Source organism: Cetorhinus maximus, chromosome 9, assembly GCF_964194155.1.
Source record: "Cetorhinus maximus chromosome 9, sCetMax3.hap1.1, whole genome shotgun sequence".
Taxonomy (NCBI): Eukaryota; Metazoa; Chordata; class Chondrichthyes; order Lamniformes; family Cetorhinidae; genus Cetorhinus; species Cetorhinus maximus.
In genome coordinates, this window is record NC_135887.1 from 98,521,371 (window position 1) to 98,545,579 (window position 24,209).

At 42.6% G+C, this 24,209-nt stretch overlaps 1 protein-coding gene across 1 annotated transcript in view; it reads left to right on the top strand.

The window, feature by feature from the left end:
• Positions 1–24,209, top strand: part of sbf2 (SET binding factor 2) — a 669,356-nt gene that overhangs the window by 75,701 nt on the left and 569,446 nt on the right. Inside the window, exon 2 of the mRNA XM_078549182.1 lies at positions 23,634–23,719. Within this exon, the coding sequence (XP_078405308.1) occupies positions 23,634–23,719 (86 nt within the window). The remainder of the gene's footprint in view (positions 1–23,633; positions 23,720–24,209) is intronic.

Here is a 24,209-nt window from a genome sequence, read left to right on the forward strand (position 1 = left end):
TCAATTTAAGCCCATACTGCCACTTTTTTCTCCAGTTAATGAGTGTTGGCAAAATGGTCATATTATCACCTTTGGAGCCATCTGACTTTACGCTCTCAGAGAACACGGACACACGAACGCATGAACATGGAGCAGGAGTAGGCCACTCGGCCCCCCCCGAGCTTGTTCCGCCATTCAATAAGATCATGACTGATCTGAATAACCTCAACCCCACATTCCTATCTACCCTCCAATAACCTTTCACCCTCTTGTTAATAAAGAATCTATCTAGCTCTGCCTTAAAAATATTCTAAGACCCTGCATCACCGCCTTTTGAGGAAGAGAGCTCCAAAGACATTCAACCCTCAGAGGAAAAAATTCCCCTCAACTGTCTTAAATGAGCGACCCCTTATTTTTAAACAGTGACCCCTAGTTTGAGATTCTCACAAGAGGAAACCTCCTTTCCACATCCACCCTGATAAGACCCCACAGGATCTGCTATGTTTCAATCAAGTCACCTCTCACTCTTGTAAATTCCAGTGTATACAAACCTAACCTGTCCAACCTTTCCTGACATTAGTCTAGCCAACCTTCTCTGAACTGCTTCTAACGCATTTACATCTTTCTTCAAGTAAGGAGACCAGTACTGTACACAGTACTCCAGATGTGGTCTCACCAGTGCCCTGTAAAACTGAAGCATAACCTCCCTGCTTTTGTAATCATTTCACCTTGCAATAAATGATAACATTCTATTAGCTTTCCTAATTACCTGCTGTGCCTGCATACTAACCTTTTGTGGTTCATGCACTAGGGCACCCAGATCCCTCTGAATCTCAGAGCTCTGCAGTCTCTCACCATTTAGATAATATGCGTCCTTTTAATTCTTCCTGACAAAATGAATGATTTCACATCTGCCCATATTATACTCCATTTGCCAGATCTTTGCCCACTGATTTAACCTATCTGTATCACCTTGTAGCCTCCTTACACCCTCTTCACAATTTACTTTCCTACCTATCTTTGTGTCATCAGCAAACTTAGACACCATTCCTTTGGCCACTTCATCCAAGTTATTTATATAAATTGTAAAAAGTTGAGGTCCCAGCACTGATCCCTGTGGCACACCACTGTTCACATCCTGCCAACCAGAAAAAGACCCATTTATGTTCACTCTCTGCTTTCTGTTAGCTAACCAATCTTCTATCCATGCCAATATGTTATCCCCTACACCATGAGCTTTTATTTTCTGCAACAACCTTTGATGTGGCACTTTATCAAATACCTTCTGGAAATCTAAGCACAGTGCATCCACCGGTTCCCCTTTATTCACACCACATGTGACCCCTTTAAAGAACTCCAATAGATTAGCTAAACATGATTTCCCTTTTACAAAACCATGCTGACTCTGCCTGATTGCCTTACATTTTTCTAAGTGCCCTGCTATAACATCTTTAATAATAACTTTAAACATGTCCCCTATGACTGATGTTAGGCTAACTGGCCTATAGTTTCCTGTTTTCTGTCTTCCTCCCTTTTTGAATAATGGAGTTATATTTGCTATATTCCAATCTAATGGAACCTTCCCTGAATCTAGGGAATTTTGGAAAATTAAAACCAATGTATCTACTATCTCACTAGCCATTTCTTTCTTGCATTTTGGGTGTTGCCAGAGGTCAGGTGATCTAATATGGGTTTGCGAAATCTGGTGCTATGTAACTGGCTTCTCGCAAGTGTATAAGTGCGGTTGTTCTCTCCTGTATGGCTGCTTCTGCCCAATCATTTTAACACTCATGATAGCAAGGTAACTGAAGTGAAATATCAGCACACTCTGTCGTCGAGTAATAGATCGTGAGTTAGTTTCCCTGCTAAATTCCCCCATATCAGTTACATTGCATTTGGGGTATATGCAGATACCAAGGTGGTTTTTGAAGAGAGTGAGGTCAGAGGAGAGAAAGAGCTGTTACTATTTACCCTTGTTCAACTTCAAGAAGCTGATTGAAAATTACATTGGCAGAAGTTTGGGACTAGATTATCCACTTGTGCTGATCAAGAATACTGTGGCATGAAGAAACCAGAAAGGAAGTAGAAAGTGAGAGAGAACCTTATGTACAAAAAATATATGCTTTCAATATCCCAGGGCTGGCAATGCAAGAGAAATTTTTGCAATTGTGAACGTATTTAAATTTAGTGCTGAATATTCTAAATTTGTTGACAATCTATAAATATCAGAAGAAGCTGAAACAAATATTGAGGTTTGAAGCAATGATTAATATCTTTTAAAAAATGAAAATAATAAAGGCCTTTTATAGAAGTTGCATCTGTGTGACAGTATTATACAATATTAGTGTGCCAATAAAGATCTGGAATTCCCTCAGCCTCCTTTCCTCCTCTAAGACACTTCTATAACCTACCACTTTGACTAAGCTTTTGGTTACCTGTTCTAATATCATGTGACTTGGTGTCATATTTTGTTTGAAAATTTTCCTGCGAAGTGCGTTGGGATGTTTTACCATGTTGAAGGTGATATATAAATGCAAATTGTTATTTTAAACCTGTTAGCAGTTGAGTTTGCTCCAGCATTATTGTTTTTTGGAACGTTTTAATTGCTAAAATTAAATATTTGGTTTAAAAAGTAGAAAGCATATAATTCAGATTCTGATGGATGAGTTATATTTCAGTAGTTCAAAATGCTTTTGTGTCTTATTGCATGGATTCAAAATTTCCAGTATAATAATGAGTTGCCAAGTACAAGACCCATCTCAAGGAGGCAGTCTTGCACTATTTTAGCTTCACACCAACTGCAGAGTAAATGCCTTGATATTAAATAGCTGATTTTTTTTGTCACCATAGACCATAAGACATAGGAGCAGAAATTAGGCTATTCGGCCCATCGAGTCTGCTCCGCCATTTAATCATGGCTGATAAGTTTCTCAACCCCATTCTCCCGCCTTCTCCCTGTAACCTTTGATCCCCTTACCAATCAAGAACCTATCTATCTCGGGCTTAAATACACTCAATGACCTGGCCTCCACAGCCTTCTGTGGCAATGAATTCCAAAGATTCATCACTCTCTGGCTAAAGAAGTTTCTCCTCATCTCTGTTCTAAAAGGTCTTCCCTTTACTCTGAGGCTGTGCCTTGGGTCCGAGACTCTCCTACTAACGGAAACATCTTCCCCACGTCCACTCTATCCAGGCCTTTCAGTATTCTGTAAGTTTCAGTCAGATCCCCCCTCGTCCTTCTAAACTCCATCGAGTATAGACCCAGAGTCCTCAAACGTTCCTCATATGTTAAGCCTTTCATTCCTGGGATCGTTCTCGTGAACCTCCTCTGGACCCTCTCCAGGGCCAGAACATCCTTCCTGAGATAAGGGGCCCAAAATTGCTCTCAATATTCTAAATGTGGTCTGACCAGAGCCTTATAAAGCCTCAGCAGCACATCCCTGCTTTTGTATTCTAGTCCTCTCGAAATAAATGCCAACATTGCATTTGCCTTCCTAACTACCGACTCAACCTGCAGCTCACCTCCTTGTTAATGTTAAAAATTAAAGTTGCACTAGATGGCCAACAATTTAAAACAAAAGGCACAGTTCGATGACTGTATTGTGCGTTAAATATTGAGCATGAAGAATGTTGACGTTTTTTTAATTTGGGTTGTATGCATTTATTGGTTTTTCTTCCCAGAGTGTGGCAACACCCCATTGACAACAACAAGAACTTTGATGTATAAAGTGCTTGTAACACAGTAAACCATTCCGAGGTGTTTCATAGAAACAATTAACAAAGTTTGACACTGAGCCACCTAAGGATATATTAGGACAGGTGCCCAAATGTTTGGTCAAAGATGTAGGTTTTGAGGAGTGCCTTAAAGGAGAAAAGACCTGAAGTTTAGGGAGGGAATCTCAGAGCTGAGGGCTGTGGCAACTGAAAATATGGCCGAAAACATGGTTGACTGTTCATTGACGTCTGAGTGGGTTGCTGGGAAATCTGTAGGATTTGTCTTGTTGGTATCTGCCATTCATTGTGCAACGTGGTGTGTCAGATCACAGTTTGCTTGTTAATTCATGGTCGCTAATGGTGGAGTGATAAAAATCGGGGATGCTGAAGAGAGCAGAATTGGAGGAGCACAGATATCTTGGGGGTTGGAGGATATTGTGGAGATAAGGAGGGCCCATGGAGGGATTTGAAAACAAGGATGAAAGTTTTAAAATTGAGGTATTGCCAACGAGGACCAATGTCGGTCAGTGAACACGGGGATGGGTCAATGGGATGGTCAGTGGGACTTGGCACAAGTTAGGACATAGACAGCAGAATTTTGGATGGTCTCAAATTTATGACGGGTGTGTTATAAATACCTAGTTCATGGTTCATTGTAATATTTTAAGAGGTATTTTTTAGTTCTGGGAATATTAAAGTTTAAATGTAAAAAAAATGGGATAAATGCAATTAAAGTAGCTTGAAGACTATTACACTAAAAAAGTTGGGGCCATGTTGACTTAAGGTAGAAAGGTAAGATCATAAACACAGCAGGTGGGCTTACTTAGCTAGAGAATAGGAGATGAAGTATCTACACTGCTTGCAAAGAAATGTAGCCCAAAGAGTTGCTTTGTTTTTGGGAGTTAAAGCTGCCATTAATTTCAAAACACTCAGTGAGCCCTGGAAGGCTGTGTCGTTCTGGAAACGAACGGAGTTGAAAGTTCTAGGGTTTCAATTTATCTGTGTGCTTGCTGGGGGAGTGGTGTTCTGCAGCAGTGGAAAAGGCCATACTGAAAAGGTATTGCTGCTAGCAGGCTCCAGGCAGCAAATGTGTTGCTGTTAGCTGGCTCTTTGTAGTTGGGTCTCAGGTCTCTGGGAAGCTGAGAAGGTGGCAGAAGGTCACTGGCTCCGTGCCGGAAAGGGTTAGGGCTCAGAAGAAGCCATGGGAGCCATTTATAACTTGGTATAGCTGGGGAGATTGGAGCTTGGTGAAATCCAGGAGGCAGCGCCGGCACAGTGAAGCCAGCCAGCTATTCAAGAGCTGAAATTGTGCCAGGAAGCAGAGGCTGGAATGCAGACTTGGAAATCTAGGAAACAGAGTCTCGGAAAATGAGACTGAAACCCTGGGAGGTGTGTGTTGAGATAGTGAGAATTGGAGCGGCTTTGAGAGAATTCAGAGGCTTGATCTTCGAAAGTGAAAGAGTCCCTCATGAGGGAGAAAGAGTTTCAGTGAGATTGGTTGACTCCATGTTCACTGATGCCTGCATGGGTTGCTGAGAAATCTGTGGGATCCCTCTTGTCATTCATTGTGCAATGTGGTGTGTTCAATCACAGTTTGCCTGTTAATTCACATGGAGCTCATATTAACTCTGAATGTTAGAGTATAAGATGGATATTGTAAATTGTTTTATCTTTTTGACCTTGTATAGTAAAGGTTAATTTTATTTGTTCAAACCCCCTGGCTTTATTTTCTTAACAAGTGTCTTGAACCTCAAACTTTGTCTACTTTAAACAAAATGTTATTGGTGCCTAACTGGATCTTACCAAAAACCTGGGGGTTTGGCCTAGGATCATAACAGGTAGATGATAAGAAGCCAACTAGGAGTGTGTTGGAATAGTCAAGTCTACACAGTGACAAAGGAATGGACGAGGGTTTCAGCAGCAGATGAGCTGAGGCAGGATGGAATCATTGTGATTGAGGTTGAATGGATGTTCAGTTTATTGGAAATTGGGTCAAGGGTGTAGGGGGTGGGTCTCATGGACAATATGAACTCAGGGAGGGGAGATAGAGAAACCAGAGAAAGATGCGGAAGGGTTGAGGCAGAGGGGGAATCAGAGTAAGTTTGACCTGGTTGGCTGAAGGAAGGGGCTGATGTAATAGAGGCAGCTGATTAGACCGTCTCGAACTTGGTGATAAAGAAGCCTGTTACACTCTTTGCACTTGTGGGAGATGAGGATGGAGAGGACGGGATTTAAGATGGTTTAAAGTAGAGAAAAGAAGCCGGGAATTACCTCTGTATTCCAGGCTGATCATTACATAAGAAATAGGAGCAAGAGTAAACCATTTGGCCCCTTGAGCCTGTTCCACCATTTAATAAATTCATGGTTATCCTAAACTCCACTTTCCCACCTGATCGCCATATCCTTTGATTCCCTTAGAGTCCAAAAATTATTAATCTCTGCCTTGAACATATTTACGCATCCACAGTCATCTGGAGCAGAGAATTCCAAAGATTTCCAACTGAGTGAAGAAATTTCTCCTCATCTCAATCTGAAATAGCCGACCCCTTATTATGAGACCATGACCCCTAGCTCTTGACTCTCCAGCCAGGGGAAATAGCCTCTCAACATCTACCTTGTCAACCTTCTCAGAGATCAACTCTAATTCTCCTAAACTCTAGAGGGTTAAGACCCATTCTACTCAATCTTTCCTTATAGGACAACCCTCTCACCCAGGCATCAATTCTGGAATAGTAATAAACAATTGTAGGAGTTAAAAATTCCCACATCTACTATTTCCCACTGTCAAATCCATCATAGGTAAAAGTGTATTTGACTGTTTGAGCTGGACATGTAAAGATTTAAGTACTCGTGAAAGAAGGATTTATTTTTGGGTGATTTACTTTATTTGAACTAAGCTTGAAAATTAAAATGGGGGCACCTGATCAAATATTTTCAGCAGAAAGGTTATTTGATCTGTTATGCCTATGCCAACTCCACATCGGAGCTATATACTCCCATTTCTAGCTCTTTCCCCGATGTATAACTTAAAAATCAGCATTCGTGTATTTAGATAAAGGTCACGGAAAACGTGAACTTGTCTTTCACTTTCAGATGCTAATTGACAAATTGTGCATTCTGGTTTCATTTCAGACAGTGATGTTTTTTTGCACCACTTGTGTATTCTTTGCAACATTTCATTCTGCTGTTTCTTGCTTTTGCCACTCTGTGCAATCCTCTCACCTTCTCTCTTGCTCGCTACTTTTGCTTGTTATCCCTGTCTCTAACCCTTGAATTCTCTATTCTTAATCCTTTCTCTCTCCCATTCCTACAATGCGTCCTCTCCCCTTCACAGCTAAGGTTCACTCAGTTGGTCCCTGGGATGGATCATAGGAATACAGGAGCAGGAGCACGCCGTTGGTCCCTCGAAACACCTGCTCCTCTATTCAACTAGATCATGGCTGATCTTCTACCTCAATGGCATTTTCCTATATTATCCCCATATCACTCACACTAAGGCTCCTTAGATAGCACCTTCCAAATCCATGACCGCCACCATGGAGAAGGGCAGCAGACACACATGGGAACACTACCACCTGGAAATTCCTCTCCAAGCCATTTACCATCCTGACTTGGAAATATATTGCTGTTCTTTCATTGTCGCTGGGTCAAAATCCTGGAGCTGCCTCCCTAACAGCATTATGGGTGTACCTACACTACAGGGACTGTAGCTGTTCAAGAAAGCATCTCACCACCACCTTCTCAAGGGCAATTAGGGATGGGCAATGGATGCTGGCCTACCCAGCGATGCCTACATCCTGTAAAATGAATGAAAAAAAAACTCTTGATACCTTTTATTATCTAGAAATTTATCAATCTCTGTCTTGAATATACTCAATGACTTGAGCCTCCGCAGTCCTCTGAGGTAGAGAATTCCAAAGATTTACCACCCTCTGAGTGGAGAAATTCCTCCTCATCTCAGTCCTGAATGGCCTATCTCTGAGACTGTTGTCCTTGATTCTAAACCCCCAGCCAGGGGAAACATCCTTCCCGCATCTACCCTGTTGTACCCTTTAAGAATTTTGTATGCTTCAATGAGTTCACCTCTCAGTCTTCTAAACCAGTGCTTCCTAAACTTTTCCCCATGTGACCCCATTCTTCATTTTAATGCTTCAGATTTATGTGATATTACGATCGGATTAGGGCCCAGTAACCTTTTGTTTAAAGTAGACAGTTTGAAATCCCAGTTACCCATTAGGAGAAAAAAAGCACAAGTTCCATGGTTTTTTAACAAAGAAAATAAACTTTATAAAGTCGGAAAAGTAGAACAACGTGTTAATTCTGAATGTTAAGAGTGTATGAATTAACAGGCAAACTGTGTGGTCGAACACACCACGCTGCACGTTAAATGGCAGATGTGATCAAAACAGATCCCACAGACTTCTCATCAACCTGCCCTGATGTCAGTGACCACTAAGAGTCTCAAAATGTTATTAAAACTCTGCCTCCCTCATAAGGGATTTCAACTCTTCCTTTTTGAAAATCTAGCCTCTAAATTTCCTCAAAAGCTGTTCTGACTTGGACCGCCTCAATGTCTGCTCACCTCCCGCAGGTTCAGTCTCTCCTCCTGAGACTCCATTCCATGGGAGTCACAAAAGTTTCACTCCCACCTCTAATTACTGGCACAATTCCAGCTGTTTTGCACAGTATTAGCTTCACTAAGCTGGCATTGCCCCAGTTTTCTCTGATTTCCAGTCTCCCAGCTGCACTGAGCTATAAATGGTTCCCATGTCTTCTTCTGAGCCCTAACCCTTTCTAACACAGAACCAGCAACCTTCTGCCACCTCCTCAGTTCCCCAGGACTTCTCCTGAGCTGCAACAAATGGCTCCCCGGGCTTCTTTGTGAGCTGCAAACCACACGAGGTCCCAACTGCAGCAGCCCCCTCTCCCGGCAAAAACACAGATTGAAGCCAGAGAACTTTGCTCCACCCATCTCCATGACAATGCAGCCTTTCAGGGTCCACTGCTTTTAAAATAATTTAGCTTTAACTCCCAAAGCAAGCATCTCTCTGGACTGCAATTCTTTGCAGGCAGTATAGACACCATATATCCAATTCTCCAGTTAAATAAGCTATTTTATGGTTCCATCTCTTCAATTCTGCTCTGACTCTGTTAATAAACATGCCATTTTCTTTTTGATGCTCTGGCACTTTCTAAAGCCCAGCATTTTAGTTAACCTACCTTCACAGCAATAATCTTCCCAGTACTCATCATTACCTCTAAAATATTAACATGAACTGTGAGCTAGATATTTGTCACAGTGACTCCAGATTGAAACTTTGGCGGGGAGTGGTTAGTGGGTGTGGGTGGTAGTGCCCAGCAGCTGTTTAGGGTTGTTGAGTAGGGATGGGTGGGGCAGGGGTTTAGTGTTGTTCAGTGGGGAAGTGGGAGTGGGAATACTTGTTGGTGGGGGGGTGTTTAAAATTGTTGAATAAAGCAAAGTCCCACTTTTTTTTTTACAGGCTATGGTTGTAGCAGCAATTGGCCCTAAGAGAACAGACGATTAAACCATGACCACTGACAGATTTAAAAACAACCATTTAAAGGGGCCTCGCAGCTGTCAAATCTCAATTCGAGCTCTTCAGCTGCCAAAGCTACCTCAGAGCTTGTGACCCCAAAACCTTGTCCTGCGACCCCACTGGGGGTCCCGACCCACGGTTTGGGAACCCCTGTTCTAAACTGTGGAGAATACAAGCTCAGTCTCCTCGTAGGACAATTCTGCTATCCCAGGGATAAGCCTGGTGAACTTTCACTGCAGTCCCTTGAAGGCAAGTATATCCTTAGATAAGGAGACAAAAACTTTACACAGTATTCCAGGTGCATTCTCACCAAGGCTCTATGAGGAGGATGATGGGGGTTGTCTTATAATGAAAGACTGAGTAAATTTGGCCCACGTTCTCTGGAATTTAGATGAAACATACATGATTCTGAGGGTCCTGAAAGTGTAAATGCTGAGAGAGTGTTTCTGCTGGTTGGGGAATCTAAAACATGGGGGCACAGTCTCAGGATAAGGGGCCAATCATTTAGGGCTGAGATGAGGAAAAATTACTTCACTCAAAGGGTTGTGAATCTTTAGAATTCTCTACCTCAGGGAGTCATGGATACTGAATCGTTGAGTATATTCATGGCTGGGTGGGTACATTTTTGGTCTCTTTGGGGAATCAAGGGACATGGGGAGTGGGTGGGAAAGTGGAGTTGAAGATGAACATTAACCATGATCGTATTGAATAGTGGAGCGGGCTCGGCGGGCCATATGGTCTCCTGCTCTCATTTCTTTTGTTCTTGTGTTTTGTCTTTATTGTCTTTTACTTCACTGCAACATTTCCTCTGTTCCCTTTTATTTCATTACTTTTACCAGTACTTCTTTGAACATTCCACTGCTCACTGTTTCTTGATTTATCTGGATGGTTCCTTGCAGATAGGTTTGCACTTTAATTTGGTTTCTCAATTAAAAAAAACCTTAATCTTGTATTTCTTCGATGTAGTAAAGTACTGGAAATTTTAAATGGGTTAGACAGTTATATAATAAAGTACAGATAATTGTGTTTTCTTGTATGAGCCGTCACATCCAAGCATCACTTGCAAATACATCAGAAGGAAGAAGATTTTTTTTCAAGTGGGCACATACATTTCCTATTTATTTGGAATGTGAATGCCATTAATTTTGTTTTAGGAATTTTGAGAGACATGAATCAGAAACATCAAAATAATTATCTGACATTTGAAGAGAATGAGGTTACAATGGGAATTCCATTGTGACCCAGTTCAGAAGTGTTTTGTTGTACTCTACAGACTGGAATTAATATTTTAGAATGCACTGTCTCTGCCTGTCTGCCTGCCTGTCTGTCTGTCTACCCCAAGATCTCTCGGATGATCCTTTTTTGACTAGCCCATTATAGTTGATTGATAAATTTGTGCCTTTGCAATTTGGTCAGAATTCTGTTTGGAGCAAATTCTGAATAACTCTTCATTCTAACTGATCAACTAAAAGTGTCTGTATGTTAAATTGGACCATACTGCTATCTGTTCAAATATGAAAATGAAAGGGAAAATGTTTGCAGATCCTGAAGACTTCCATGTCTTCAAGTGGTCACATGTGTGCAGCAGCCCTGTATATTTGTCAAAGAACAAAATTTGAATGCTTTGTATAGGAACATAATATATGTTTATAGCAGTTGTCGGCTTTCACATGGCTGGGTATGGAGCAACAGCTGTAATTTCACATCAAGGTGGTCAAGCCAGGATATTATGTCAAAAGTAGTGGTGTGAATTGCTGTAATAGCTCCTTCGTATTTGAGTTGGGCATTGAGTCATTATGTGTTCCATGGTCAGTTCTGGGTGACCACAGTTGTACACAGGAGTGTCTTTAATTTTTCATTTGCGCATCAGGTATCTGCATCTGCCATAGTTTGTACAGATGTGGCCCATGAGCTTCATGGGATGTCAAAACCAGGGACCTGGTCAGGTCTTTCATTAAGTGCTTGTTCGTGACTTCTGGTGAGGACCATTCATTTTTCCAAGCTTCTTCAGAGTTGAAGTTGCATTGCCTGAGGTTGTGTTCATGGGTCCAAAAGAGCTTACGTGACTTGAAGTGGAGTTGAGGGACATTGGTGAGGTCCTGGTGGATGGGGAGCTGTGTGTTTTCCTTGATCCTCTGAGCTTCACAGAGGGTCGCTGTATTTCGGTGGATTGGTGGGGGTTGGAGGTGGGTGGCAATGTGTGCCAACACGGGTAACCAGGTGTGGGTGTTGACTTGAGGGTCCCAGTGATGCATCTCACTGTAGTGTTCAGTTAAACATCAACCAGTTGAGTGTGGCTACTTCTGGTACGTATTGGTGCACAGTATTCCGCTATGGAGTACATGAGGGCTAAAGTCCGTAGTACTGGTGCTGAGGCTTCCCAACTGGTGTTTGCCAGCTTCTGGATCAAGTTGACACTTGACTTATTGGTGGCTACCTTCTTCATGTTGTACAAGGTTGTTGCAGAAGGTGACACTCAGGGTGTGTTTAGCATTATTGTTATCAGGATGAAATACGGTGACTGTTGTTTTGTGGGGGTTTGGTTTGAGCCTCCATTTCTGGAAGTTCTCTGACATGGTGTTGCGGACCCATTCAAAGTGGACTCAATGTTGTTGAAGGTGGCTGCTTGCATTGGTGGGGCAAGATCGTCTGCATGTGCCCATTTGCGTGACTCTGTTGATGGCATGTCACTCATGTGGACGTTGAAAAGTGTCGGTGCCATTGCTGATTCTTGTGGCAGTCCATTGTTGAATGATTGAGGTGAGATGACTTTGTCGCCAAGATGGACATGTAGCTGTCTATTGTTCAGCATTGCCCAAAGCAGGCATAGTGTTATTGGGCAGGGGATGATCCTTGCGAGTTTCAGCATCAGGCCTTTAAACCAGACTGTGTCATAGGCCGAGGACAGGTAAACAAGGGCAGTCTTGAGTTTCCTCTGGAAGCCAGCCGCAGTGTGCTTTGTGAGGGCAAGAGCTTGTATGCAGTGACTGCATTTAGGCTGGAAACCCGCTTGTTCTTCAGGGATCACAGTCTCGATGAGAGGGCTGAATCTCCGTGGAATGATAAGTTCTAGGAGTTTGAGAGTCGTGCACAGAAGCTTGCCATGTTTTAGTATGGCACAGACTATCGTCTCCCGCCGTGGTTTTTGGATACATCCTGATTCCATGGCTTTGCTGTACAGCTTCGCAAGCCACTGGAATCCCTTTGGGCCTAGTTGTTGAAGAAATTCCGGTGGAATTCCATCTCTGCCAGCTGCCTTCCCTTTCTTCGTTGCTACTAACCCTTCACCTCATCTATGCTGATGGGGATGGGGGCTTGTGGGGGAATCATGGTCATTGTCCAGCATAGTTGATGATGTACCCCTCTCTTGTGGTGATCTTGTCGAGAGATCCTTTTGTACTTTACACTAATTTGGAGGCTATGGAGTTGGGCAAGACTTTTGGTGCCCAGTTTTCCATAGGATTAGTGGCTCCAAGATGACGTAGGCGGGTCCAGACACGGCGACTAGAGTGCGTGAAGTCCAGCCCTTCAATGCACTCAATCCATCGCTGGCGTCTGGCTGAATCTGGAGACTTGAGCAGGGCCTTTGCAACCTGTGGGTTGCCAGACTGATTGTATTGCTAGATCAGGTTCTGGGTCTCCTTTCCCCAGCAGGGAGCGTATTCCTTCCTGGAGCCTTGGGGGTGCTCTATTTGGTGGTGCAGTCAGGAGACCAACAAACAGATAATAACATTCTGGGATCACAGGGATTTGGGTCACCAATTTTTAATGGCTTCCCTGTACCAGTCAGTCCCAGTCGGCTTTGGCCAAGCTCCACCGTGTGATTTGTTTTGATGAGATCACTGTGATTTCAATACGTGGGTGATGATGGCGCAATGTTGACTGTTGGGGAAGTCAGAGTATTTTGTGGGATAAGTGTTTCTGTTTTGATCTTTGGACACGATGGTGAAGTCCGGACTTTAGCCCCGTTGCCAACAGGCAGAGTGGAAAGTTGCTCGTTTTGTTTTGGATCAAAGACCAGTTGCAGGTCTTCTACAGACATCCAGTTTGTTAAGTCTTCGCCATCGGCTTCATTTGTCTCATACCTTACATAGTGCGGTGACTGTTAAAATCACCAACATGTACAGGTGGTATTGGTGCATTGGGAGTGCTGGCTTCAGCCATTTTGAGTTAGGGGCTTCACACATATTAGTGATGTGCAGTTCTCCTATCTTGATAGCAGTGGTGTAGATGGTGGCTTCTTTGGTTGGGGGGAGGGCACTGAACTCTGTAATGGTGTTCTTTACCTATGTGGCCAAGCCATATTTCGAATGGTAGTGTCTTGTCGTGAGGTTGTATCCATGGATACAGTAACGGTTGGCATGTTGGTGGTTGGAGACTTGGTGGTTGGTTCTTTGAAGTGCAGGGATGTCAATGTTGTGTATCTTCAGGATGTCTGAGATATTTGCACTTTGCCTGGGAAAGTCCTTTAATGTTAAGTTGTAGAAGCGACCTGACACATTGCTTGGCCCTGGAAAGAGCCACCTTGGTGTCTTGAGTTATTGCTCTGAAGACTGGGAGATCATTGATCGATGTTCTGTCGTCAGGTTGATGGTGTTTTTTGTGATTTCTCACTTAACGGAGTGGGCCATGTGCAGGCTGCCATCTTTTATTTTTATAGCAGTGATCACTTTCTAATGTGATTGTGTTGCTCCAGTCTGACTTTTATGAAGTGATATGAAAAATACAAAAGCCTTGAGTAGAAATTGTACACTACAGTAATTGAAAAATAATTTATATAGGAGATGCAAGATTTCCTTTGGCAATGACAAGATCGTAACCCAAGGAATTTTTGAAAATTCCTAATCTATTGGGAGATCAAAGCTAGAAGTAACATTTAGATGTACAAATAAAACATGTTGGAAAGGGTAAAATTCTCGATGATTGGTGGGTGGGAGATCAAAAGATGTTGGATTCTTGAAGTGGTTACATTGAGAACTCTTTTTGAGGAGTAGACATTGAAACCAGTTCGGTTCTGCAAATTGCTCTAGGCATTTGTGCCAATTTCTTTTGTTACTTTACGTTACAAATATCTGTTGGATTGGGAATGAACTTAACTGACTTGCTGTTCTCAACCTTTGATTTCTTTTGAAAGTGTTGTAAGGAAATAATGTGTCCCAAAACATTGAGCTACTGCGTAGGAGCTCAAATGGCTTTTGCAGACACAAAATTTAGCATTCTTTCAATCGGGATATAATTTTTCAGACTTTTATCTAATTTCATATTTTTTGTGAGGACTTGGGGATTTCAACAATTTACTATTCCCTTTAGAAATGCACCACTGAAACTTGTTTTTTGCCTTTATCCAAATATGCACTTAATTATATAATAGCTTTTATGTAAGTCACCACAGTACTCCATTTTATGACTTATAACTCTTGCTTAACTTGTAATTTTTTGGGGGCTGGCGACGAAAGAAGACAAGGCAGAGAGAATAGCTGGGATTTTTCATCAGGAATTTTAGGTCTCCTGACTCACCACTTGCATCCTGTCCCTCCTCCTGACAGCAGTGTTCTAAGAGACATGGCAACCTATGTTACTGATTCATGGATCCAGTACAGTGCAGAGGGAGAGAAACTACATCCAACAGTACTCACGTGTGTAATTGGATGTGGAGGTATAGCAGTTGACTATATTGTCTGTATTTTTAGCTTTTCCCCAATCTTGTTTTAGGAAGGAGGCTGTAGTGTTTGAACTGATTGGTACTGTAACTTCTTAACATTTGTGTTTTTTTTGGGAAGTGTTCAATTTCATTGAATTGACATTTTTGTCTTTTCCTTATATAGATATATGCATTTTATCCTCAAGCTTCCAACCGCACATCAACACCATCACCTAAGACTGCCTATTTCCACCTTTGTAATGTTGCCTGACCACACTCTGCCTCAGCAAATCTGCTGCTGAAACCCTCATCCATGCCTTTGTTGCTTCTAGACTTGACTATTCTAATGTACTGCTGGTTGCCCTCCCACGACCTACCCTTCATAAACTTGAGCCCATTCAAAACTCTGCTGCCCATGCCATAACTCTCACCAAATTCTGTTCACCCATCCCCCCCATGCTTGCTGATCTGCACTGGCTCTCAGTTAAACAGTACCTTGATTTTAAAATTCTCATCCTTGTTTTCAAATCCCTCAATGGCCTTGCCCCACCCCCCTTCCTATCCGTAATCTCCTTCAGCCCCCACAACTCTGAGATATTTGTGCAGCTCTAATTCTGGCCTCTTGAGCTCCCTCGATTTTATTCACTGCGCCCTCAGCTGCTAGGACCCTAAGCTCCGGAATTTCTCCCCTAAACCTCTCTGCCTCGCTTTTCTCCTTGAAGACTTTTTCTTAAAACCTACCTCTTTGACAAAGCTATTGGTCATCCATCCTAATATCTCCTTATGTGGCTCGGTGTCGTTTGCTTCATAATGTCCCTGTGAAGTGCATTTGGATACTTTATTACATTAAAGGTGCTATATAAATACAATATTGTTGTATCCTCAAGTAGGAGGCTGCTTACTTTTATTGATAATCGGTTAGAGCCCATTCTGGGTGTGGTGTGGCCTTGGAATAAGTGAAAAATATGGATATTTCCCTGGGTGTTCTTAGGACAAGGTTTGTAGTAAGTAAAAACATAGAATGCTGGGAATACTCAGCAGGTCAGGCAGCATCTGTGGGGAGAAACAAAGTTAACATTTCAGGCTGATGATCCTTGATGAAGGGTTGTGATGAAGGGTTATTGACCTGAAATGTTAACTTTGTTTTTCCCTACAGATGCTGCCTGACGACCTGATTATTTCCAGCATTTTCTGTTTTTTTCAGATTTCCAGAATCTGCAGTTATTTGGCTTTTGTACAAGGTTTTCTAGCTCCTATTTACATTCCTGAGGCAGGATTTCTCCAAGCTAACCTGTGGTTCAGGTCATCAGCTTTCCACTTAATATTATGAAGCTTGGAATAAAGTCAATCGTGTTCCTTTTACAGATCATGTGCATTTGATCCTTCGATGGATTGTTGCAAATTTTGTCAAGAAATGATTCCATGTAAGCCCCCTCTGTCTTCACCTACCCCTGCCCCTCTCTAAGAAGAGTGGAAAAAGCTACATTGTAGCACATTTACTTAGCTTTGCATTCCACGTAATATAGCACAGATGATTAGTACCTTTGGTATGACATTTCCAAGGCCCTACCAATCCTGGATTCACTACATTCTTTAAAGATGAGAGATTTTTTTCTCTGAACATTGTTAGTATGTGGAATTCTCTTTTCCAGAAATCGGTGTAGGCTGCATAATTTATTCAAGGCAGGGTTGGATAGATTTTTGATACACAGGGGAGTTGAGGGTTATGGAGGACAATGGGAAAGTGGAGTTGAGACCACAGCCAGATCAGCCATGCTCTTATTGAATGGTGAAACAGGCTCGAAGGGCTGAATGGCCTGCTCCTGCTCCTAAGTCCTATGTTTGTATGTTTCTAAAGTTTTTGATAATCAACACACATGAGAACCTGGCCACCTCAAAATATGTACCATATTTGCAAAGCATTTCTTTAACATTATTTCCTATGCTCTTATTGTGAGATAGACATTGCAGGACTTTTGGTTTGAAAACTCTTTTTCATGAATTTTTTAAAAATTGCCCTTTTTTCTTAGTGCATTTGCAATAAGAATTCTTACAGCATAGAATATAGTATTGTGCCGTGAGTTATTCGCAAGCGCATAGGAAATCTTTGCAAACCACTTAACTTAAAAGCAACTATTAAATAAAACTTTTTTGAATTCAGGCCACTTAAAGATACATTCGCTCCACTATCTTGTTGCAATGGCTTTTTTCATTTCACAGCGTTGACTTCTGCCCTGAATTCCAGCCCTTTATTATTATTTATTGTTCCTTGGTTAAGATCTGCCCTTTATGGTATTAGTGGTGCAGTGTTGGGACCACTGTTGTTAATTATTTATATCAATGATTTAGACTTCAAAATAAAAAGCACAATTTCTAAATTCTGTGGATGACTCAAAGTTGGAGGGAGTATGGAGGAAGACTGCAACAAATTACAAAAATACATTAATGGACTAGTAGAATGCACATATAAATAGTAAATGAATTTCAACACAGGCAAGTGTTTTCTTTAATTTATTTCATGGGCTGTGGGCTTCGCTGGCTGGGCCAGCATTTATTGCCCATCCCCAACTGCTGTTGAGAAGGTGGTGGTGAACTGCCTCCTTGAACCGCTGCAGTCCATGTGGTGCAGGTACACCCACAGTGCTGTTAGGAAGGGAGTTCCAAAATTTTGACCCAGTGTCAGTCAAGGAACGGCGATATGTTTCCAAATCTGGATGGTGAGTGACTTGGAGGGGAGCTTGCAGGTGGTCGTGCTCCCATCTATCTGCTGCCCTTGTCCTTTTAAATGGCAGTGATCGTGAGTTTGGAAGGTGCTGTCGAAGGAGCCTTGGTGAATTCCTGCAGTGCATCTTGTGGATGGTACACACTGCTGCCACTGTGCACCAGTGCTGGAGGGAGTGAATGTTTGTGGATGTGGCGCCAATCAAGCAGGCTGCTTTGTCCTGGACGGTGTCAAGCTTCTTGAGTGTTGTGGGAGCTGTACTCATCCAGGCAAGTGGAGAGTATTCCATCACACTCCTGACTTGTGCTTTGGGGAGTCAGGAGGTGGGTTACTTGTCACACGATTCCTAGCCTCTGACCTGTTATTGTAGTCACAGTATGGCTAGTCCAGTTCAGTTTCTGGTCAATGGTAACCCCCAGGATGTTGATAGTGGGGGATTTAGTGATGGTAATGCCATTGAATATCAAGGGGCGTTGGTTAGATTCTCTCTTGTTGGAAATGGTCATTGCCTGACATTTGTGTGGTGCGAATGTTACTTGCCACTTGTCAGCCGAAGCCTGGATATTGTCCAGGTCTTGCTGCAGTTGGATATGGACTGCTTCGGTATCTGAGGAGTCGCGAATGGTGCTGAACATCGTGCAATCGTTAGCGAACATCCCCACTTCTGACCCTATGATAGAAAGAAGATCATTGATGAAGCAGCTGAAGATGGTTGGGCCGAGGACACGACCCTGAGGAACTCCTGTATTGATGCCCTGGAGCTGAGATGACTGATCTCCAACAACCACACCATCTTCCTTTGTGCTAGGCGTGACTCCAACCAGTGGAAAGTTTCCCCACTGATTCCCCTTGACTCCAGTTTTGTTAGGGCTCCTTGATGCCACACTCAGTCAAATGTGGCCTTGATGTCAAGGGCAGTCACTCTTGCATCACCTCAGGCGTTCAGTTCTTTTATTCCATGTTTGAACCAAGGCTGTAATGAGGTCAGGAGCCAAGTGGCCCTGGCGGAACCCAAACTGTGTGTCAGTGAGCAGGTTATTGCTGAGCAAGTGCTGCTTGATGGCGCTGTTGATGACCCCTTCCATTTCTTTACTGATGATAAAGAGTAGACTGATGGGTTGGTAATTGGCCGAGTTGGATTTGTCCTGCTTTTTGTGTACAGGACATACTTGGGCGATTTCCATGTAGCCGGGTAGATGGCAGTGTTGTAGCTGTGCTGGAATGGCTTGGCTACTGGTGCGGCAAGTTCTGGAACACAAGTCTTCAGTATTATTGCCAGAATATTGTCAGGGCCCATAGCCATTGCAGCATCCGGTGCCTTCAGCCATTTCTTGATAACATGTGGAGTGAATCGAATTGGCTGAAGACTGGCATCTGTGATGCTGGGGACCTCCGGAGGTGACCGAGATGGATCATCCACTCGGCACTTATGCTGAAGATTGTAGCAAATGTTTCATCCTTATCTTTTGCACTGATGTGTTGGGCTCCTCCATCATTGAGGATGGGGATATTTGTGGAGCCTCATCCGTCACTGAGTTGTTTAATTGTCCACCACCATTCACAACTGGATGTGACAGGACTGCAGAGCTTCGATCTGATGCATTGGTTGTGGGATCGCATAACTCTGTCTATCACTTGCTGCTTATGCTGTTTGGCATGCAAGTAGCCCTGTGTTATAGCTTCACCAGGTTGACACCTCATTTTTAGGTTTGCCTGGTTCTGCTCCTGGCATGCCCTCCTGCACTCTTCATTGAACCAAGGTTGAACCCCTGGCTTGATGGTAATGGTGGAGTGGGGGATAAGCCTGAGCATACAGATTGTGTTTGAGTACAATTCTGCTGCTGCTGATGGCCCATAGCGCCTCATGGATGCCCAGTCTTGAGTTGCTAGACCTGTTCGAAATCTATCCCATTTAGCATGGTGGTAGTGCCACACAACACAATGGAGGGTATCCTCATTGGGAAGGTGGGACTTCTTCTCCAAAATGGCTGTGCGTTGGTCACTTCTACCGATACTGTCATGGACAGATGCATCGGCGGCAGGTAGTTTTGTAAGGATGAGCTGAAGTATGTTTTCCCCTCTTGTTGGTTCCCTGACCACCTGCCACAGGCCCAGTCTAGCAGTTATGTCATTTAGGAATCGTCCAGCTTGGTCAGTGGTGGTGCTACCGACCCACTCTTGGTGACGGACATTGAAGTTGGCCACCCAGAGTACATTCTGCACCCTTGCCACTCTCAGTGCTTTCTCCAAGTGCTGTTCAACATGGAGGAGCACTGATTCATTTGCTGAGGGAGGGCGGTAGGTGTAATCAGCAGGAAATTTCCTTGCCCGTATTTGACATGCCATAAGACTTCATGGAGTCTGGAGTCGATGTTCAGGATTCCCAGGGCAACTCCCTCCTGAATATATACCAGTGTGCCTCCACCTCTGCTGGGCCTGTCCTACCAGGGATGGCAATGGTGGTATGATTCTGTGAGTATGACAATGTCAGGCTGTTGCTTGACTAGTCTGTGAGACAGCTCTCCCAATCTTTTGGCACTAGCCCCCTGATGTTAGTAAGGAGGACTTTGCAGGGTTGACAGGGCTAAGATTGCCATTGTCGTTTCCGGTGCCTAGGTCCATGCCAGGTGGTCCGTCCAGTTTCATTACTTTTCTGTGACTTTGTAGCGGTTTGTTACAACTGAGTGGCTTGCTTAATGGCATTTTATAAGTCAACCCACATTCCTGTGGGTCTGGAGTCACATGTAGGCTAGACCAGGTGAGGACGACAGATTTCCTTCCCCAACGGACATTAGTGAACCAGATGGGTTTTTACAACAATCGACAATGGTTCCATGGTCAAAATCAGATTTTTAATTCCAGATTTTTATTGAATTCAAATTCCACCATCTGCTGTGGCGAGATTCGAACCCGGGTGCCCAGAGTATTACCCTGACAATACCACTACGCCATCGCCTAAGTATGAGTTATTGCATTTTAGTAATGGAAATGAAGAGCCCATGTAATACTTAGAAAATAGTCTAAATGAGGCAGAGGAATAGAGGGATCTGGGAGTACAAGTAAATAATAATTTAAAGTAGTAATGAAGGTTAAGAAGGGCATTTTGAAAAAGCAAACCAAGTACTTGGGCCTGCTTCTAGAGGGAAATAAATTAAAAGTGGAGAAGTTATGTTAAATTTGCATCAAACCTTGGTTCAGCAACACAACAAGTTGTATTTATAAAGCACCTAAAACATCCCAAGGTACTTCTCAGCAGCATTGTCAAACAAAATTTGTCACAGCCATGCATGGAGTTATTGGGGCAGGTGATCTAAGAGGTATGTGTGCCTTAAAGGAGGAAAGAGTGGTGGAGAGGGTTAGGGTGGGAATTCCAGACCTTAGGGCTTTGGCTGCCAATGTTGAGTGCAATTAAAATTGGGAATTCTCAAGAAGCCAGAATTTGTGGAGTGCGGATACCTAGGAGGGTTGTTGGGTTGGAGGGAGGCTACAGAGATGGGAGGAGTGAAGCCATGGAAGTCGAACGCAAATTGAACATAAAATTAAGCATACATTAAGTGATGAATGGTATTTCACTCAAAAAGATTAATTTCACTTTTAATAGCTGATACAACAAAGATATGCCTTATGTAATTACAAGCACTCACATCACTTCCCGCACAAATGTGGCACCACATGAAATCTCACAGTCTTTCCACCTTGGTCCCTACGTAGGAGCTCTCACTTTTTCCCTCAATGAATTCGGCCCTTGATTTGCTTCATGGGCAGCCTTATTCCAGCTCAAGTTCCCCGATAGGGTTAACACCCTATCGGCACACTCGTGCAGAATTTCCTTACCTAGGTTCATGACAGTCTTAATGTCTTAATGGCATAGATTTCCCTTGCAATTGCTTTGAGCTTTTCTTTTTCCAATTCTAATTCTGTCTCTTTCCTTACTCTTTCCCTCAAATTCAAGTTCTTTTTCATTTCTCTTACGAATTCAAGTCTTTTTTCTTGTTCTAATTCCAGTTTATTTTAGGTCTTTTTCTCTTGTCCTTCTGTTTGCAGTTCCATCCCCTTCTAATTCAATTTTTGCTAGTTTGACTTGATCACTAATAGGAAAGTCCTCCTCCTCCTCAAGCTTCAAGTGAGAAACCAATTCCATAATGATCTCTGCTTCCTAGCACCTGATTTTAAGTCAACCATCAATTCCTCTGCTACAGCCTTCAGGTGTCTGTTTTCAACTGTTTCAAGGCATCCAGAGATAAATCCATTGCTCCAGAAAGATCTGAGCATTAAAGGTAGTCATGGTGATTCCCACCGAATACAGCAAAAGTATACGTGAAATCTTGTTTGTTAAAATGCTGGAAATTTCCATGAACCCACTTTCACCTATGGTTTTGAGATCCCGGACGGGCCCCAATTTGTTACGATCCCCATAGAGACCAATAGACCATTGTTCTGGTAATTGTCATAATGCTAGTGCACATTCTCAAGTACCCGTATTCCATCTAGACCATTGGCTGGCTAGTTGGAGAGAAGGGCTAGCCCCTGCATGTGTAGCCCATTATATCTGTCAGCATACAGATGATGCAATGAGATGATACAAGTAAAGCCATTCTTCCACTCAAACCCTGACTGAGCAAATCATTTGTTCCATTGTCTGGATAACTTTGGAGGTGCCCTGATGTACAGGCCCCAGAGAGTAAAAAATTGTTGTTGAGCTCCATGCGCCATAACTTTGCCCTGCAAAAGGATCAGACCCACCTACAGAGAAAGATGTAGAGGAGCTTGAGGAACTGGAAGACACAGAGGATGACTAGGAAGAGCAAGGCCCACCAATCCTGCCAGTTGCAAGATCCCTTTGACAGTAGTCATTGACAAGAGTTTTGAGTAAACTTTCCCTATACCCCCTACACCAGGAGTCCTTTACAACATCAGTCCCTGGTATTTCACAATCTTTAGGACTGCGCTCAATCTAAACATACCAGTGCCTTCATTTCTGTCATATCATTGCGCCTGGTCAATAAATACATACAGAACCAACATATTGCATCAGGAATTTTATTTGGAGAAAAAAGTATTCACAAGAACAAAAACCCATCCAATACTACTGAACATTTCTAGTTTAGAGGGTGTCACTGGCAAGGTTGGTATTTCTTGCTCATCCTTGGTTGCCCTTGAGAGATGGTGGTGGATCTTCATAAACTGCTGCTGACATGTGGTGAATGTACTCCCGCAGTACTATTGGGAAGGGAATTTCATGATATTGATATAGCAACAGTGAAAGAATCGCAATTTATATCTAAGTCAAGATGGTATCTGACTCAGAGAAATTTGGAGGTAATGGTCTTCCCATTGTCCTGCTGCGTTTGTCCTAACTAATAGAGGTTGTGGGTTTGGGAGGTGTTGTTGAAAAGCCTTGGGAAGTTGCTGATATTTAGAGGTATTTTGTGAAGAAGGAAAGATGAAAATTAGTTTAGGCTTTTTTCAATGTTTGGGTTTCATGGTAAAAGCCAACATGCTAAACAAATGGTCAGTAAAGGAGCTCCCATTGTGAGATTTATTAGTTATCTGTGATACTAACGGAACAAGTGCATTTGTTGGTAATGTAAATACTTTTTTTTTGTTTTACAGGAGCTACCCAAAAATGCTTATTTTTTTGTGGGTATCTCTTGGAGATTCTTCCCTAAATTCTTTGTGTATATGTGTACCCCTATACATTCTGTTGAAACTTCTATATCAAAGTACCTTGCCTTGCAGCAGCATAACATTTGATTTGCTGTGAGCAACATTATAGGAGATCTACTGGCTATTGCATTGGCTAAGGTTACCTTTCTGCTACCAACTATTATTAGTTGAATTTTTTTGGCATGTACAATAAATTGGTAACTAATGGCAGGATTGTAAATCATTAAGGAACGAATAAAGGTGATTGAAGTATTGATTATGACTGGTAGTGATTTTTAGTGATTTCATTAGCACATTTTCTCCCTATTAAGTGGTAATACATTTTCAGTAATGTTAATTTCTTTTCCTTCAGGATCTGTTGAAGGTTCAGGGAAGATAATTCAGCGTTTTCCACAAAAGGATTGGGATGATGCACCTTTTCCACAGGGAATAGAATTGGTAAGTACATAAGCTCTCATTTTGCATTTCATAACTGGAAGTTGGGTTTTTCTTGAATTAATTTTAAGCAAATATTAGTTAAGCATAAGTATTTCAGGGTTCTCCCGAACCTATGTCTTCTAGTTACTCTCTTCTTGAGCTCTCTGCCCAAAGGCAGGTCCAACCCACAACACCTCGATCTCCTCCACAGGGAGGGCAAGGAGGCAGGGCCCGAATCCATCCCTGCTGGACCAGGGATTGAACCCCATGCTTCTAGCTATTTTGGAATGGAAATAATATTTTGATGAAAAGTATTAGTTTTGAAGTTCAATTTTATATGAGAATGTGAGCAGCATGTAATATTATGGTGTAAGTTGATAACACCAAGGACAGAAGTTAGGTATCATTACAGTTAATTGTATTTAAAAATATACTAAACTGACCTACTCATAGTTACAACATTGCACTTAAACAAAATATAAATGAATGGATATCAATGAGGACCGTGTTG